Genomic DNA, 15,347 nt, shown 5'->3' on the forward strand with positions numbered 1-15,347 from the left:
AACATTAATTTGACTAATAATGAACTTAAGTGAGAAGCAGCGGTGTGCTTATCTAACTGACTGTACAGTTTAACACCACAATCCGAAGCTGGAACAAGAACATAACGCACTTATGGACGATCATTGTGAGTAATATGTTTAGTGATTTTGAAAAGAACTTTAGTCTGCACGCTATATCAGCGACACATATGGCAGGAGTGGCTTTCTAAGAGAGGGGTGTCTCTTAGAGTACGCCCAAGTCTCGGCTAAAGTAATCAGCAAACTGGAGACCACCACAGTTGCATCGACCCCCTTTCTGCTATTATGCATGCAAACCAAGAGCTCCGACCCAGCGCTTGTTAGCGACATGGAAGTCACTTCTGTAAAGTAGAGGAGAAACGCTTTGAATGTGCCAACCGTACGGCAGAAAGCCCGGCTGAGCGCGGCTTCAAGGGACAGCGGAATACTATATTCGGGCTTGCTTGCATTCATTTATCTTAACGTGGACAATCATGTTTTTGTTCTTCTGGGGACTAAGCTTTTTTGTATTTTTCTCTGATTTCATGAATGCACTAACTTCAACAGGGAGTCCGCGAGATCCAGAGAAAGGTAAGAGCTCTTTTCGTGTTCTTTTCTCTCATTCAGCCCAGTAGCTACCTTGAGGCGCAGAGAATGAATGACTTTCCTCGCTTGCTTCAGAGCTCATAGCTCACAGTCTGAAGGGTCTTTGAGTAGGCTAATAGTTTGAAACGTCAACTGACTGACACCTGATTAATCTTTTGGGGTCTGTTAGAATATGGCAACTGTTTTGATAGCGATTTTTTGCATGGATAGGCTGTGGATGAATTATTAAAGTAGACGTGCAGTTTTGTTAGGGTGAGCATCAACACTCTTACCCTTCCGTAATTTGAGTAGCCTAAAAAAACGTATTATAATTGTTTTTCAAGAAGTGAACAAAAGTATGAAAATGTATCCTTTTTCATCACTTTTGTATGTTTATCGGTACAATGTCAACCCTGTTACCATGATATTGTCTTTCAATTTGTAGTTTCTTGTAGGCTACTGCAATTTTCGCTCATTTAGACATATCTGATAAATTGTTACAAAAATTTACTTTGACAATAATATTATTACACAGCAAACGACTTTCATAGAATGACCCATTGTTACTGAATTTGACTATTAAATCTCTGTTCTCGTCCACAGCGATATCACCGCAGTTTGGCGCGTACGAGATTGTAACTCCGGCCAGAATGAATGAAGCCGGTGACAAACTGCCAACGGGCGTGCACTTCAAGAGGAGAAAGCGGAGTACCGACCCAATAACCGGCAACATCTCCCATCATTGGACCTCCCCACACGTCTATTATCAAATATCTGCCTTTGGGCAGGACTATTACCTTAACCTTACGCTCGAGTCGGGATTTATTGCCCCAGTTTACACTGTCACGATACTAGGAGCATCCAGTGAAGGTCATAATTCAGAAGAGGGGGAGGAGGACACGGAGTATCAGCACTGCTTTTATAAAGGACATGTGAACGCTGGGCAGGAGCATACTGCAGTAATCAGCCTCTGCTCCGGTTTGGTGAGTTTAAAAGATGCTACTATTATTATCATCTCTATATTAATAATAACGATTATCATTATCACACAGGCTAATTTATACAATTCAGGTAGCAGTAACCATTCGGTAACTTTGCAAATGTTCATATGTAGGCTATGCTATAGCCTACTTACTCTTTTGTAAGTGATTAGGCTACATAATTAGCCTACTCACGTAGCCTACTTGAACAGAAATGTGGTGCAAGTTAGTTGTAGCCTATACATGCCCACCAGTTTTGAAGTAGGTCAATTAGAAAGTGTTTTCTCAAACTTGTTGGTAGGCTAGCCTACATCATCGATCGTACAAAATTGCGCTGTACATGAGCTGGTGACGCACACTCATCAGTGGATTAAGTAGCAGTAGTGTGCTGACGTCAACGTTAGTCCATATATGGGACTCAGATGTCATTTTATGATGTGAACGTAATTTCGCGCCATGTAACAGTTACTCACTGATCAAAAGCAGTCGTGGGAACTAGTGCAGTGGTTCGAATATGAAAGAGTGATTCTTTGAAAGAACCTGTTTAAAAACGTATTCAGCGGTTCTTTCGTCGTCACGTGGTCCATGACATCCTAGCAATGTATGCTCAAATAAAAAAATATTGACTGACATTATTTCATGTGTCATATTAAAGTCTGTTGCATACAGCCATGATTTAGGTGATCAATAACCTATCATTTACTCGAAACTAATTTACATCTCCCTGCTGAAAATGTTTTAGAAAGTAGACTGAAAGTAGGATATTGGCTGTCTCAGTTCCAGGAACTTTGTGATTTCACTGATCACTTTTTTCTGCAAACAGAGAGAGAAAATTATAATAATTTCACACTATTAGGAACCCTCCAGAACAATCTGTCACTGGTAACTGCTAACATAATGAAATACTTTGAAAAGATAAAAATTTAAAACATGACTCAAAAGAATGACTGCTGAAAAATCTCTTTAACAATTGAGTATTGATGGAGGACACAAACTCATAAACTTATTAGTTAGGTCTATGTCCCCTTAACAAACACCCAATCCTGACTAGATTTCAGAAAACATTGTCAGAAAACAATTATCAATATAAGTATATTGTTTTGAAATGTGCTATCATTGGAGCTGTAGGTTTTCATTGAAAACAATGTATAAAGTATAAAGAACTGATTCAACTTACATTTTGGGGAAATTATCACGAATCTGATACAAAATATCATTCTCTCAGGGTTTGAACCTATGACATTTGGGTTACCTGTCTAGATAACAACTACACAACCAACTCCATTATCTTACAGTGCCTGTAGCAAAGATTTTATATTATATGGCATTTTAATGTCATAAACATTTATTGCACAGGTATTTATATGCATACAATATTTTATAAGTAAATTAAGTCAAGCTTGTCCGTGATGGCCAGTTTGCATCCCTTCATACAATACAGGTTACAAACAATTTTCTCTAAAATCTTTTATTTTATGTAATATAATAACCAGCCTCAAAACTGTTTAGTATGATTCTTCTTGAAAATAAGGGGGGGGGGGGGGGGGGGGGGCATTGGCAATGTGCTTCTTGCTGGCTTTATCTATTAGAGAAGTTACATTTCAAAACGTTATACTTTGTAAATGTAATAGAATTTTCCGATAGTTATCAATCACATTCTGCATTCATTTCCCCCCAGAGGCCAGTATACTGATATACATGCAATGTACAGTATGTTTACTTTATCACTCCATCAGCCACTTAGGGTTTGTACGTAAATAAATCTTAGAACTTTGTAAGGGCAATTTACAGTCACACACAGAATGTGTGCATAAATGTCACTGGCCATGGACCAATTTAAACATTGTTGTTGTTTGTTTTAGCTTGGCACTTTCAGGTCACCAGAAGGGGAGTTTTTTGTGGAGCCCCTTCACAGCTACAATGGTGAACATTTTGAAGAAGAACACATCAAACCTCATGTCGTGTACAGAAAAGATGCCTCAAAAAAGAGTGTGGATGATCTGACTGCATGTGAAACTTCAGGTAAGTCCTACATTTTGAGTGGGAAAGTTTTAAGATGACAAACATTAAATATATTTTAAACATTAAAGCATAGTTGACCAATCACAACACACTGGTCCAGCCGACCAGTCAGAGCACATTGCACTTATCGGGAGGGGCTTCATAGAAACAGGAACTACTGTAAACATGTTATGACAGAAGAGAGGAACGTTTAAGTATAAAAAACTATTTTAGACCCTAAAAACAAAATAAAAAAATGCAATATGTCCTCATTATGTGCATTATGTCCTCTTTTTCAAGATAAGAATCGTTAAATTATTACCATATTGATTTTTGTAGCTATGAAAATGGTATATTTTAACTCATAACTAACTTACCCAGTTATAATTCTGTGAATCTAAATATGACTATGGTTATATGAGTGTCATAACCACACTAGACATGGGAACAGATACGCTATAAGTATATGAGCTATATTTCCATCCACCCATTTGTATGCGCATTTTTGGATATTGCATTAAAAAAAGCTGGATGGAAACACCAAGATGCACATAAATTCTAAATGAGGATAAATGCGCTCAATTGAGGCGGATAATTCTTTTATCCGATAAGAAGGCATGCACATGAACTATGATGGAAACACATTTACCGAAAAAATTCTTCAATGCGCAACAAAAAACTCACATGACTTTGTAGATGTGATTGGATAACTGCAGTAAATAGCGGACAAATTTCATTGCACACTATCCTAAATGTTGGTTTATTCTAAAATGTCTAAGGCAAAGTCTGTCATCAGAAGTATTTGGTATAATGACCTCTCAGAAGTGTCTCAATTAATTGCATTCACAAACAGCAGGCAGAAGTCATTCACAATGTAGGAAAAAAGAGCCACAGTGGCTTCCATTGCAGCAACTTCCATTTTTATTATATATATATTGTACCAATTTCCCAGGAAGTGATGATTTTGTTCCTTGAACATAAAATGGATGTATTTGACATTCAAATACTCATAGTATCACATTTATTGCATCTTTTACATCCTTTGCTTTTCTATTTTCAAATGTCATTGAGTAGAAGTCAGTGGAACAGGAAAAATCATTGGAAGTTCTTGATATCAGTCCAGTCTTAGTTTACTGCCTGAAAATCCTGTTGACTCTTACACTTCCTGTAGCTTGAAGATAAGGAAACTCAAGAGGCACAATACCATGAAAGCCACGTGGTGAGCTGCATTGTAGTAAAGCAATGCCAGTTTTAAGTGTTTGGAAATGCAATATTTCAAAAATAAATTTAGATATGGCTAATGCACACTGTATCAAGAACACTCAATGGCAGCATTGTTTTTTCAAACTGGGTATTGTGTTATGTAATGGAAAAGTTTGCCACCCAAAGTGCTGGGAGGAGAACTTTTTTTTTTAGATGGCATGATTTTTATTGAAATTTTATTGTGGCATTCTTTTTTTCTAGTGCAAGAAATAGGATTAATTTTGATTCCCAGAAAATTTTGTGCAAAAACAATACCCATTGTTTGATTTTGAGTAAAGGTCAGGGTTGTGTTGAGTTTTTGTCCTATTTTAAGCTAATGAAAATTAAGACTATTCTTTTATTGCGTTTAAGTTGTCATAACAATGAAGCTCTATAACAGTCTAATGTAGTAACATTCAAGGCTGCAGTACTTTGAAGAAAAAAAACAATAATTTTGTGAATTATTATTATTGTAAATAAAAAATAATTATTCTATTTTGGGGGGGGGGCAACTGTAGTAGCCACCGTTCAACCGGAGGGGGCAGCACTCAGACGTTTTTACACCATATATTGTAGAATTAAAACACTTTATACCCAAATGTCAGAAAAATTACTTGAATCAATAAACAGCATTAATAAAGCCCCAGTCTTACAGATCATTAACTAAAAAAAAGTTTTTAGGGTTTAGTAATAGATACAGATATAAATACAGGTTATATAATACAATTATTTTAAATCGCTATCTTTTAGTAGTATTTAACATATTATTTGTATTATTCTCCTCCTTCATTCCAGGACATATAGAGCCACATCACAGACACAGGAACAGACTGAAGAGAAATTTGCCCTCAAGCATGCTGTCCGACCTGGAGACTCTTAATTCCAGGCTCTTCTCTGCCCCCTTCCCCTCCTCAGAAAACAAGCACAACTCCGCTAATGAAAGCAGTGAATCCAAGCCACACCGGAGATCAAAGCGTTTCCTCTCCTACCCCCGTTTTGTTGAAGTCATGGCTGTGGCAGACAGCAAGATGGTGGAACATCATGGAAGCAACCTTCAGCACTACATTCTTACACTGATGTCCATAGTAAGTTCCGCCTACTTATCGATAGTCTTCTGTTTTGATGGGTCTGTGTCTGATGCTTTAGGTCTACGTGACATAACATCAGCATGGGGTGAATATGTCTGACAGACTTGATGAATGTGAATATAAAACAAATAAAATCAGGTATGTTGCAAGCACAGCACGTTTTAGATGTTTTTTCGTTGGAACTCACAGGGAGGTTAGATGACCTATATTTTGATCTTGGCAAAGGCTGCATTCTCAGCAGGATCTGGCAGCACAAGCTAGTTCTCAATGGCCAAGAAACATTTTTCCTATTCTCCCATTAAGAACGCTCAACTCCTGCCTGGCCCTCTTTGATGAGAATCGCCAGGTTCGTGCCCCCCATGGTTCGGGTCCCGCGTCTGCCGCGGTGTGGTGGCTTAGATCATGGAGTACGCGGAGGAGTTTGAGACAGGCCCAGCCCTTTTCATCATCTCTGGTGGGCAAGGCTTACATGGCTTACATGATAGCAGGTCAGGCTGTTGCATGCCTTCACAAATATGGCAAGGAGCAGCCCCAACCATAAGCCTACAGGTCCTCACATGGAAAGCAACAGAAGGAAAGTGTTGCTTCTCGAGCCCCCCCCTCAACAAGCTTGGGGGTCGAGACAGCATTCTCGCCCTAAGCTTCCTCAGGAGAAGGCAGATCTGAGGACCGCCATTCTCTTGAGGAATGCTTCAGGGAAGAGGTCCTGACTCCAGTCTCAGGCCTCTGAGGGCAAGCTCTCTCAAGCTTGGGTGCACCCGCTCCTCCATGGAGCCCTTAGGAAATCGATCTGCCAATTGATCAGCAGTGTGAAAACTTCTACCAAATGTGTCTCAATAGGTCCTGTTTACAATAGAAAAGGGGTACAGAATCCAATTTGGTTCTCGACCACCAAGGTTCAATGGGGTGTTATCTACGGTAGTGGGTCCTGAGCAGACTCAGGTGCTGGAACAGGAAGTTCAGTCTCTCTTGGCGAATGAGGCTATAGAGCGTATTCCTCCTTCTGAGAGAGAGTCTTGGTTCTGCATAGTTACATAGTTCATTGTTACAAAGAAGGATGGGAGTTGCGTCCCATCATAGATCTAAGTCAGTTAAACCTGACTACAGGTTGATACAGGTTCACGATTCCTCTTATTGTGACTCAAATCAGATCTGAGGATTGGTTTGCCATGATAGATCTACAGGATGCATACTTCAATATTTCCATCCTTTCTCAACAAAGTAAGTTCCTGAGGTTCCCTTTCGGGGTTGAAGCTTACCAATATCGGGTTCTTCTGTTCGGCCTAGCATTGTCTCCCCGCACCTTCACGAAGTGCATGGATGTAGCTCTGGCTCCTTTGAGATTCAAGGGCATCCGTGAACTCAATTGCATCAAAGACTGGTTATTAATAGTTCAGACACAGGAGATGTCGGTTCGGCTTTGGAAATGTGTCCTCGTCCACATAAGACGCTTGGGGCTGAACTCCAAGAAGAGTATGCTTTCTCCAGTTCAGAGGACAACTTTTCTAGAAGTATTTTGGGATTTGGTTACCACGCAGGCACAACTGTTTTCTGCTCGTATCTAGTCGGTTCTCTCTTGGTGAGCAAAATCAGGCTAGGCCATGCCTTCAGTTTTAAAAGCTGTTGCAACTCATGGCAGCCGTGTCCAATGTGATACTCCTGTACATGAGACTCTTGCAGTGGTGGCTCAAGACCAAGGTTTTTTTTTTGGTGATGGAGTCAATTTGGAGGCTTAGGGCAAGAGTGTATATTATAATGTAATATATAACATATATAACATTACAGTATTTGGTAAAACTGTATAATAAGAACAATGGGATAAAGGTAAAAATCGGCCAGATATAAGTTTAAACTGTTGAAACTCTCTCGGGCCGGTAATTTGAGAAGTAATTAGAAGCTTTGACAATGAATTTCAATTGTCTTTATTCTCTCACTCAGGTTTCCTCCATCTATAAGGATCCCAGCATTGGAAACCTGATTAACATTGTTATTGTGAAATTGGTCATTATAAATAATGAGCTGGTAAGAGTTCAGCATTAAGACCTCTTTTAAATGTACTTAAGTAGTTCTTTACAGTTAAGCCTTAATTATTTCTGTAAGGGTAAATGTATTCAAATGTTTCAGTATCATCTGTCTCTATTCTTCTGCAGGATGGTCCCACTATATCTTTCAATGCACAAGCCACTTTGAAAAACTTCTGCATATGGCAGCAGAGTCAGAACCACCTGGATGACAACCATCACTCACATCATGACACTGCCATCCTAATCACAAGGTGAAAGAGATTTTATGGGAGGGTTTAGAATTTGTATTGTTTAAATTATTTATGGTGCAACAACTTTTCAAATTGGGTCACAATTTTCAAGGCTACAAAGTAGAAAGTAGAATGCAATTAACAGCATGGACACATGTAATATAAAATGGTATCCAAGTACTTCTTAAATTTGTAAAGCCCTGTTCTATTTTTTTTAAAGGCAGGACATCTGTCGAGCACGGGACAAGTGTGACACTTTAGGTAAATCTTTCTGTGAAAAGAATGATTATGATCCCATTGAAGCTGACAATGAGGATGATGTTGACGATGGAAATTACTGCAACAGCTATGATTGATATTCCTTTAGTGTTGTGTTCTCTCATGCATTTTTAGGTCTTGCTGAGCTGGGTACAGTTTGTGATCCCTATAGAAGTTGCAGTATTAATGAGGATAATGGACTCAGTACTGCTTTCACCATCGCTCATGAGCTTGGCCATGTGTGAGTACTGTTTTTGTGAAATGTTTTGCTTCATAAATGTGCTTTATGCCACTTTGTTTGATGTTTTGCTATGTAGCACAATGATAGTTATGAATTTTTAAGTATTAAGTGTGGCTTAAGTGTCCATAGACTTTTTGCGGCTGTAATATCACCTATATTATAAATGCTATTTGTCATATGGACTTTGATTGAGAGGAGCTTTTATTATACCAGAACTAAATTATCTTTAAAACATTAGTAGTGTTTCTTTCATTTTTGGATGTTTGGGGGAGATGTCATTGCCTTTTGTACAGTTCGATAACAGTGTGTCTGTGTCTGATATGCAACTTCTCAAGGTCTTTTGCAGAAATGACTAAACTACTCAGTTATACTCTGTTTTTTAGCTTAATAGAGTCTTCAAGGTAAATATTAAATAATCTAAATGAATTATATTATGGCACATACAACGGTCTCATGATGGTACCTATTTCAGTCATAGCTTGGCTAACATCCTCATTTAAATGCTATCTTTTTTCCCACAATATTGGCAAATGCATCTACACCATATTCGCATGTACAGTCATAATGACCTCTAAAAGAACTCCCTTTTTGAATTCCATTCTTATCCAGTGGCAGGTGGTGACATCAGTGCCGTGCGCTTGAGTACGGATTTAGTCCTGGTACCGTACAGTGTAATGCAGTGCGCACCACCTCTCTCCAATATAATTTGATTCTATATTTACTAAAGATTTAATTCAAATATTTACAATACATATATTTTTTATCCTTTATGGTATTGGATATTTAATTGTTCATGCAAAATTTTATTACCTTCGATGTCATCTTACTCTTTTTATAACTAAAGTTAATCTTTAAACATGCTTAAAATCTCTAAAAACTATTTAATAACACTATTAAATGTAATTGTTAGCAAATCTCAACATGAATATCCATACTACATACTGTACATCATAAAGTTGTGATGCTTAAATTCACTTGTAGTATTTAAAATGATTGATTTTTTTATTTATTTTTATTTATCTAGAACAAAAGTGCTGTTTTATTAAATCTATTAATCAGACATTAATCAGCTATCCTGCATAATTTTGAAAATAAATTTCATTTATTAGTGTCTGCATTTTTTTTATGTATTATTTTTTTTTAAATCGGTGTATTATTATTTCTTTCTAAATTGTCTGTCAATTAATCAGCTTACCGAATATATCACCCTGTCACTACTTTTCTCTACTGGCTTTTTCAATGGGTCATAGTACATATGTGAAAATACCTTATATTGGTCAGTCTTACACATACTGTGTGGATCACAGTACATGTGTCCTAAACCTGCTCATCGTCTTGTCCTGTTTGTGTGTGCGCACGTGTGTGTTTTTAATCATGCCCTCAGGTTCAACATGCCTCATGATGACAGTAACAAATGCAAAGAGGATGGAGTCAAGAACCAGCAACATGTGATGGCCCCTACACTCAACTATTACACCAATCCTTGGATGTGGTCCAAATGTAGTCGGAAATACATCACAGAGTTCCTCGAGTATGTAAACCCCTTTTACACTGCGTACAGTGACAGGTTGTTATTAAGCCTGTGATGTTGGCTTGGACTCTTGAAGTTGAACACCAGTTAATGTTTAATGTCCAGCTCAATTGAGATGGAAACATAGTCATCTGTAGCAAAACGGAACAGATTCTCTTTTTTTGTGTGTGTGTTCTATCACCTACTGAGAACATTTCTGTTGTTTGTCTCTTGTTTGTTTTGTTTTCTTTCAGCTCATTCGTTTATCATTTCTCATTAGCACAGGGTATGGTGAGTGTTTGCTTGATGAGCCGGTTTCTAGGCCATACAGTTTGTCCCAGCAGCTGTCTGGACAGATATATAGCGTCAATAAACAATGTGAGCTGATATTTGGGCCTGGAACACAGGTGTGCCCATATATGGTGAGAAGATCCCTCAAGGAATTGCATAACATACTGACATGGACATCTTCTAGTGTGTATTATCTATTCTGAAATTATGTATGGACCTGTTTTTAAATAAAAGACCATAATGAGAATCATTTTGTTTGGTTACATGAAGTAGAGCTTGTTATCCAGTGACTTTAAAAGCCTGTTACATGTGCAGAAAACAGGGATCATTAAAAATTTTGCGTGTAAGAGTTAGATGTTAAAGCTAACAGTAAGTGTTTGGATGTTGTGCAGACACAGTGCCGGAGATTGTGGTGCACCAGTCCGGAAGGAGTCCAGCGTGGCTGCCGGACCCAACACATGCCATGGGCTGACGGTACAGAGTGCTCTCCAGGAAAGGCAAGCACTTCAGAAAATGAAATTTACAGCAACATGTACGGTGTTTGGAATTGTGTTAGAGCTTCCCCTATTCCCCCCTTTTTTGGAATGTGGCAGGGGTTCTGATTCAGTGAAACAGAATGGGACCCCAGCGATCAGTCCTCGTCAACGAGTAAAAAAGAAAAGTGTTGTTAAATAACAAACATAAAGATCTGAAATCCCCTCATTTTTTGGGACACATTTGATATTATTTAAAGGAATAGTTTACCCAAAAATAAAAAATGTAATCATTCACTGACCATCATTCTGTGGAACATATAAGAAGATATTTTGAAAAATGTCTCAGCGTTTTTTTTTTTGTCTGTACAATGAAAGTCAACAGGCTCCAGTGTTGTTTGGAGCCCAACATTCCCCAAAATTGATTTGAATACCTTCCAAAAATATGTTGCGAAGTAGAAAGAAAGTTATACATTTTGGAACAACATGAAGAATTAATTTTAGTTTCTGAAGTTGTGATTTTCATCTCTGGGTGGATTATCCCTCTAGCTTTTCCTATTATGAAACAAGGCTGGTTGCCTGTGGACAGTTTGCTGTATGTTAATAGTTTTGTTTAATTTCAATACCCTGACATATACTCATTATGTCTCTTGAAAGAACTCCATGCAATAAACACATTATATTTCTGCACATGTTAGAGTTGCAAAGCAGATGAAAGGCAGATTCTTCGATGTAACTTCAAGCACATATTTCCTCCAAATAGCGACCAAATCACTTCCACAGTGACACTCGTCCACACTGATATATTGCTTTGTTTTTGCCCATGTTTTACAATGATTCCCAGATTGTGAACTCTAGTCAGAATTATTCAGTGGTAATGATTGCAAACAGCATTGCATCTCTCATGACCTCCATATGAAAAGTGTTGCAGGTAGCATCACAAAAGGGCAGTTTTACAAGGTTGCTAGGTATCTCAACACTAACTTGCTGCAAATGCAGTTTTTTCTCTAAATGTTATATGGCTGAATTCATATTATGGAATGCCTTTGCTGTGGTATAATGCAACTCAATGTATCTAGATACGCATAGAATCAGTCTCTTGCATCTTGTTTTGATTTTAACAATGGGAACTCCCAATATATGTGGATTGTCTGGTAATCATTGGGTGGAACTGTTTTAAATCAAAGCTTGACCCATAAGCAATGAAATGGCAGAGTAGTGCTGTAGCTTGATGCTTCGCTCTGTGAAGTTTGTTGCAGCTGAAAATGTTGATATGAATCATATGAAAGGGATTTGTATGATTAAAAAAACAAACTAAATTACTTAACAGTGCTATCATCGCCAAGATCATGGGGTCCATTTTATGGGAAAGCAAGAACTGATAAAAAATGTAAATGTGTACCTTGAATGCAATGCTCTCTGGATAAAAGCATCTGCCAAATGCATAAGTGTAATAAGTGTCATTTTGTTCCAATTGACTAAACAGTTTGTTGAAATTAAACAACTCAGCCAACCAGATGCTGGACAAGGAGAGCTTTTGAGTGAAACAAAAGAGACTTTGAATTGAATCATGTTGTCTGTGTATGAGCAGCATTCTTCGTCATTCTAGTTAATGGCAGTCATAACTAATTCTGCAATCATATGTTCTCTGTTTTCTCCTCTTCCAGCATTGTAAACATGGCCTGTGCATCCCTAAAGAGCATGATTCCGTTCCAATAGAGGGGGCCTGGGGCGTGTGGAGTCCCTTTGGCACTTGCTCAAGGACCTGCGGAGGGGGAATTAAGATTGCTGTGCGCGAGTGCAACCGACCCGTGTAAGCTGCCGCTCTTTGTAGTCTAGCATCCTCAATGGACTGTGAATTGGCACCAGGTTTCTCAATGTTCCCTGACAAATGGCAGCAGCAAAGCCTTTTTAAAAAACAATATTCTTCAAAAGTGCACTTGGGTTGACAGGAGACTTTGCTCTGTTTAAATTGCAGTCAGACAGAAACATGATCAAGAAAACAGAAGGGACTTTCTAAGAAAGGATTTTGTAATAAAGTTTTCCCAATGTGACCATGTGCTCTGATTGTATGTTTTTATGATATTTAGGCCCAGAAATGGGGGAAAGTATTGTGTTGGACGAAGGATGAAATTCCGTTCCTGTAACTCTGAGCCATGCTCCAAGCAAAAGAAAGACTTCAGGGAGGAACAGTGTGCCAACTTTGATGGGTTACACTTCAACATCAATGGTCTACCTCCAAATGTCCGCTGGGTGCCAAAGTATAGCGGAAGTAAGGCATTCAGTCCAATGATTGCAATTGGCACATTGTGGGCTGTATAAAAAAACAAATTAAGGAGACAGTTTTCATAAAAAATTAACGAACCTTACAACATTACAGACCTCTAAAACGTTCTTCTGTGGAACACAAAATGATATGTCTTGAAGAATATACATGCAGGTCTTTTTCAAACAATGACAGATTATAGTGACCATGTCTGTTAAGCTTCCAGAAAAGACAAAAACAAAACACCAAACGCAGACCACAAAACAATTTTCATCACCAGTAAACTTATGCAAAATCTGATGCGTGAACAAATTGTTCAGTCTGGTTTTAGAAATGAATCAATTGAAAGAAACCTCTCAAAAGAATGATTTGTTCAATGATCCGGTTTATAAGTTCAACACACTGATTCAATAATCCGATAACAGCAGTTAACAGAATTAACCGTTCACTGGAGAAGAAGACTTTCAGTGAACAATACTTTGTGTACACTGAATATGTCTGTTCACAAGTAGTTTTGAGCTACATTTATGGCACTTTTTTGTAATTTGGGAGCTTAACTGACATGTTGTAAGAGCTGCGCTAAGATTATTCAGCAATTTTTCCTTTTGTGTTCTACTGAAACAATAACCGTATATTGGTTGCAAGGGTGAGCAAATAATGTCAGACTTTTCATTTTTTGGTGAACTCACTTCACCCAAAATATGAATCTCTTTAATTGATTAATATGTTTCCAGTTTTATTCTTAACTAAAACAAAAACTCTTAAACAATTGTTTTTGTTCATTAAAATAAATGACATCATAAAACTTTTTTTAAAAACCCAACATTTCAATTTAAATAAAAAATAATAATAAAAATGAAAAACCGACAAAATTGCTAAAATTAACATATAAAAATACAAAAAGCTAATTTAAAACATGTATAAATACTATAATAGTATATAAATAATATTAAAATAAAACTGCACATTTCTCACCTGCTGTTTTCCAGTAGTCTCTGCTCATTTGGCCTCAGTATTTGTTTAGGGTCTCCCTATAGAATGTGTTTCTTAATTTTTTTCAGTTTAAACAGTGTTAAACCAGTACATAATTGCCTTCGGTATGTATAACCCATATTAAACAACTCCCTAGGATTCCCTCATGATTTGAAACACAATGATGATCTCAAACGTTCCATATATACTTTCAAAATCAAATTACCAAACATAATTACATTTCAATTAACTTGATAATTGCGTTGTACAAAGCTGTGATGAGAAACATATTATCAATGTCCTAAATACACTAGGGCTGAGGTCAGACTGTATTAACTCTCTTTCTCTCTGATGTCTCTGTGTGCTGTAGTTCTGATGAAGGATCGCTGTAAACTTTTCTGTCGTGTGGCGGGCAGCACAGCTTACTACCAACTCAGGGACCGAGTTATTGATGGCACACAGTGTGGGCCTGACACCAACGACATCTGTGTTCAGGGTCTGTGCAGGGTGGGTGCATTTTTGTGTGTGTATGTGGTGTGAAAATGCAACTTAAATCAATAAATATCCTGCATGAGCTGAAGGAATATTCCTGTACAATCCTGTTTAAGTCTCCTCTGAATTAATTCCACATCCAATTTCTACAGCAAGCAGGATGTGACCATGTGTTGAACTCTAAGGCCAGGAGAGATAAGTGCGGGGTGTGTGGTGGGGACAACTCATCTTGCAAGACTGTTGCAGGAACATTCAACATAGTGCATTATGGTAGGTGACACAGGCTGTCAGTTTAGTACAGTTCTGTTTATGTCAGTCAAAGTAACCCAGAGCAGCTTAGTTCAAAATCTGTTTGATTCACATCAGTTCCATGCAGTTCAGCCCAATTTCAGATTAAAAGAACAATACTATTTTAGGAAGAATATTTTTATTGATTTCTGCTTTTTTTTACAGGTTACAATGTTGTGGTGCGAATTCCCAGTGGTGCTACAAACATAGATGTGAGACAACACAGCTACTCAGGGAAACCAGAGGATGATAACTACCTCGGTGAGACATTAAATAGAATAGCATATAACTTTTTTTAATTTCTGCTATGCTGTAGCCTTGCACGTGACATACAGAAAAAAAAATATATAGGCCTGTATCGTGGCCACAAATTAAGAATTTATTCTCTCATTTTAGTCAATCGTGGTCA

At 37.8% G+C, this 15,347-nt stretch overlaps 1 protein-coding gene across 1 annotated transcript in view; it reads left to right on the forward strand.

The window, feature by feature from the left end:
- Positions 1-230: 230 nt before the first annotated feature.
- adamts9 (ADAM metallopeptidase with thrombospondin type 1 motif, 9) overlaps positions 231-15,347 on the forward strand; it is a 35,474-nt gene continuing 20,357 nt past the window's right edge. The window contains exons 1-16 of the mRNA XM_077203228.1: positions 231-588; positions 1,186-1,565; positions 3,425-3,584; positions 5,601-5,890; positions 7,832-7,915; positions 8,044-8,168; positions 8,368-8,408; positions 8,541-8,646; positions 10,031-10,177; positions 10,437-10,578; positions 10,840-10,944; positions 12,588-12,733; positions 13,011-13,192; positions 14,529-14,665; positions 14,803-14,920; positions 15,104-15,199. Of these exons, the coding sequence (XP_077059343.1) occupies positions 492-588; positions 1,186-1,565; positions 3,425-3,584; positions 5,601-5,890; positions 7,832-7,915; positions 8,044-8,168; positions 8,368-8,408; positions 8,541-8,646; positions 10,031-10,177; positions 10,437-10,578; positions 10,840-10,944; positions 12,588-12,733; positions 13,011-13,192; positions 14,529-14,665; positions 14,803-14,920; positions 15,104-15,199 (2,356 nt within the window). The 5' untranslated portion in view covers positions 231-491. The remainder of the gene's footprint in view (positions 589-1,185; positions 1,566-3,424; positions 3,585-5,600; positions 5,891-7,831; positions 7,916-8,043; positions 8,169-8,367; positions 8,409-8,540; positions 8,647-10,030; positions 10,178-10,436; positions 10,579-10,839; positions 10,945-12,587; positions 12,734-13,010; positions 13,193-14,528; positions 14,666-14,802; positions 14,921-15,103; positions 15,200-15,347) is intronic.

The sequence above is a fragment of the Siphateles boraxobius genome, unplaced genomic scaffold (assembly GCF_051911475.1).
Source record: "Siphateles boraxobius isolate OS27281-9 unplaced genomic scaffold, OSU_SipBor_1 5, whole genome shotgun sequence".
NCBI classification, from domain to species: domain Eukaryota; kingdom Metazoa; phylum Chordata; class Actinopteri; order Cypriniformes; family Leuciscidae; genus Siphateles; species Siphateles boraxobius.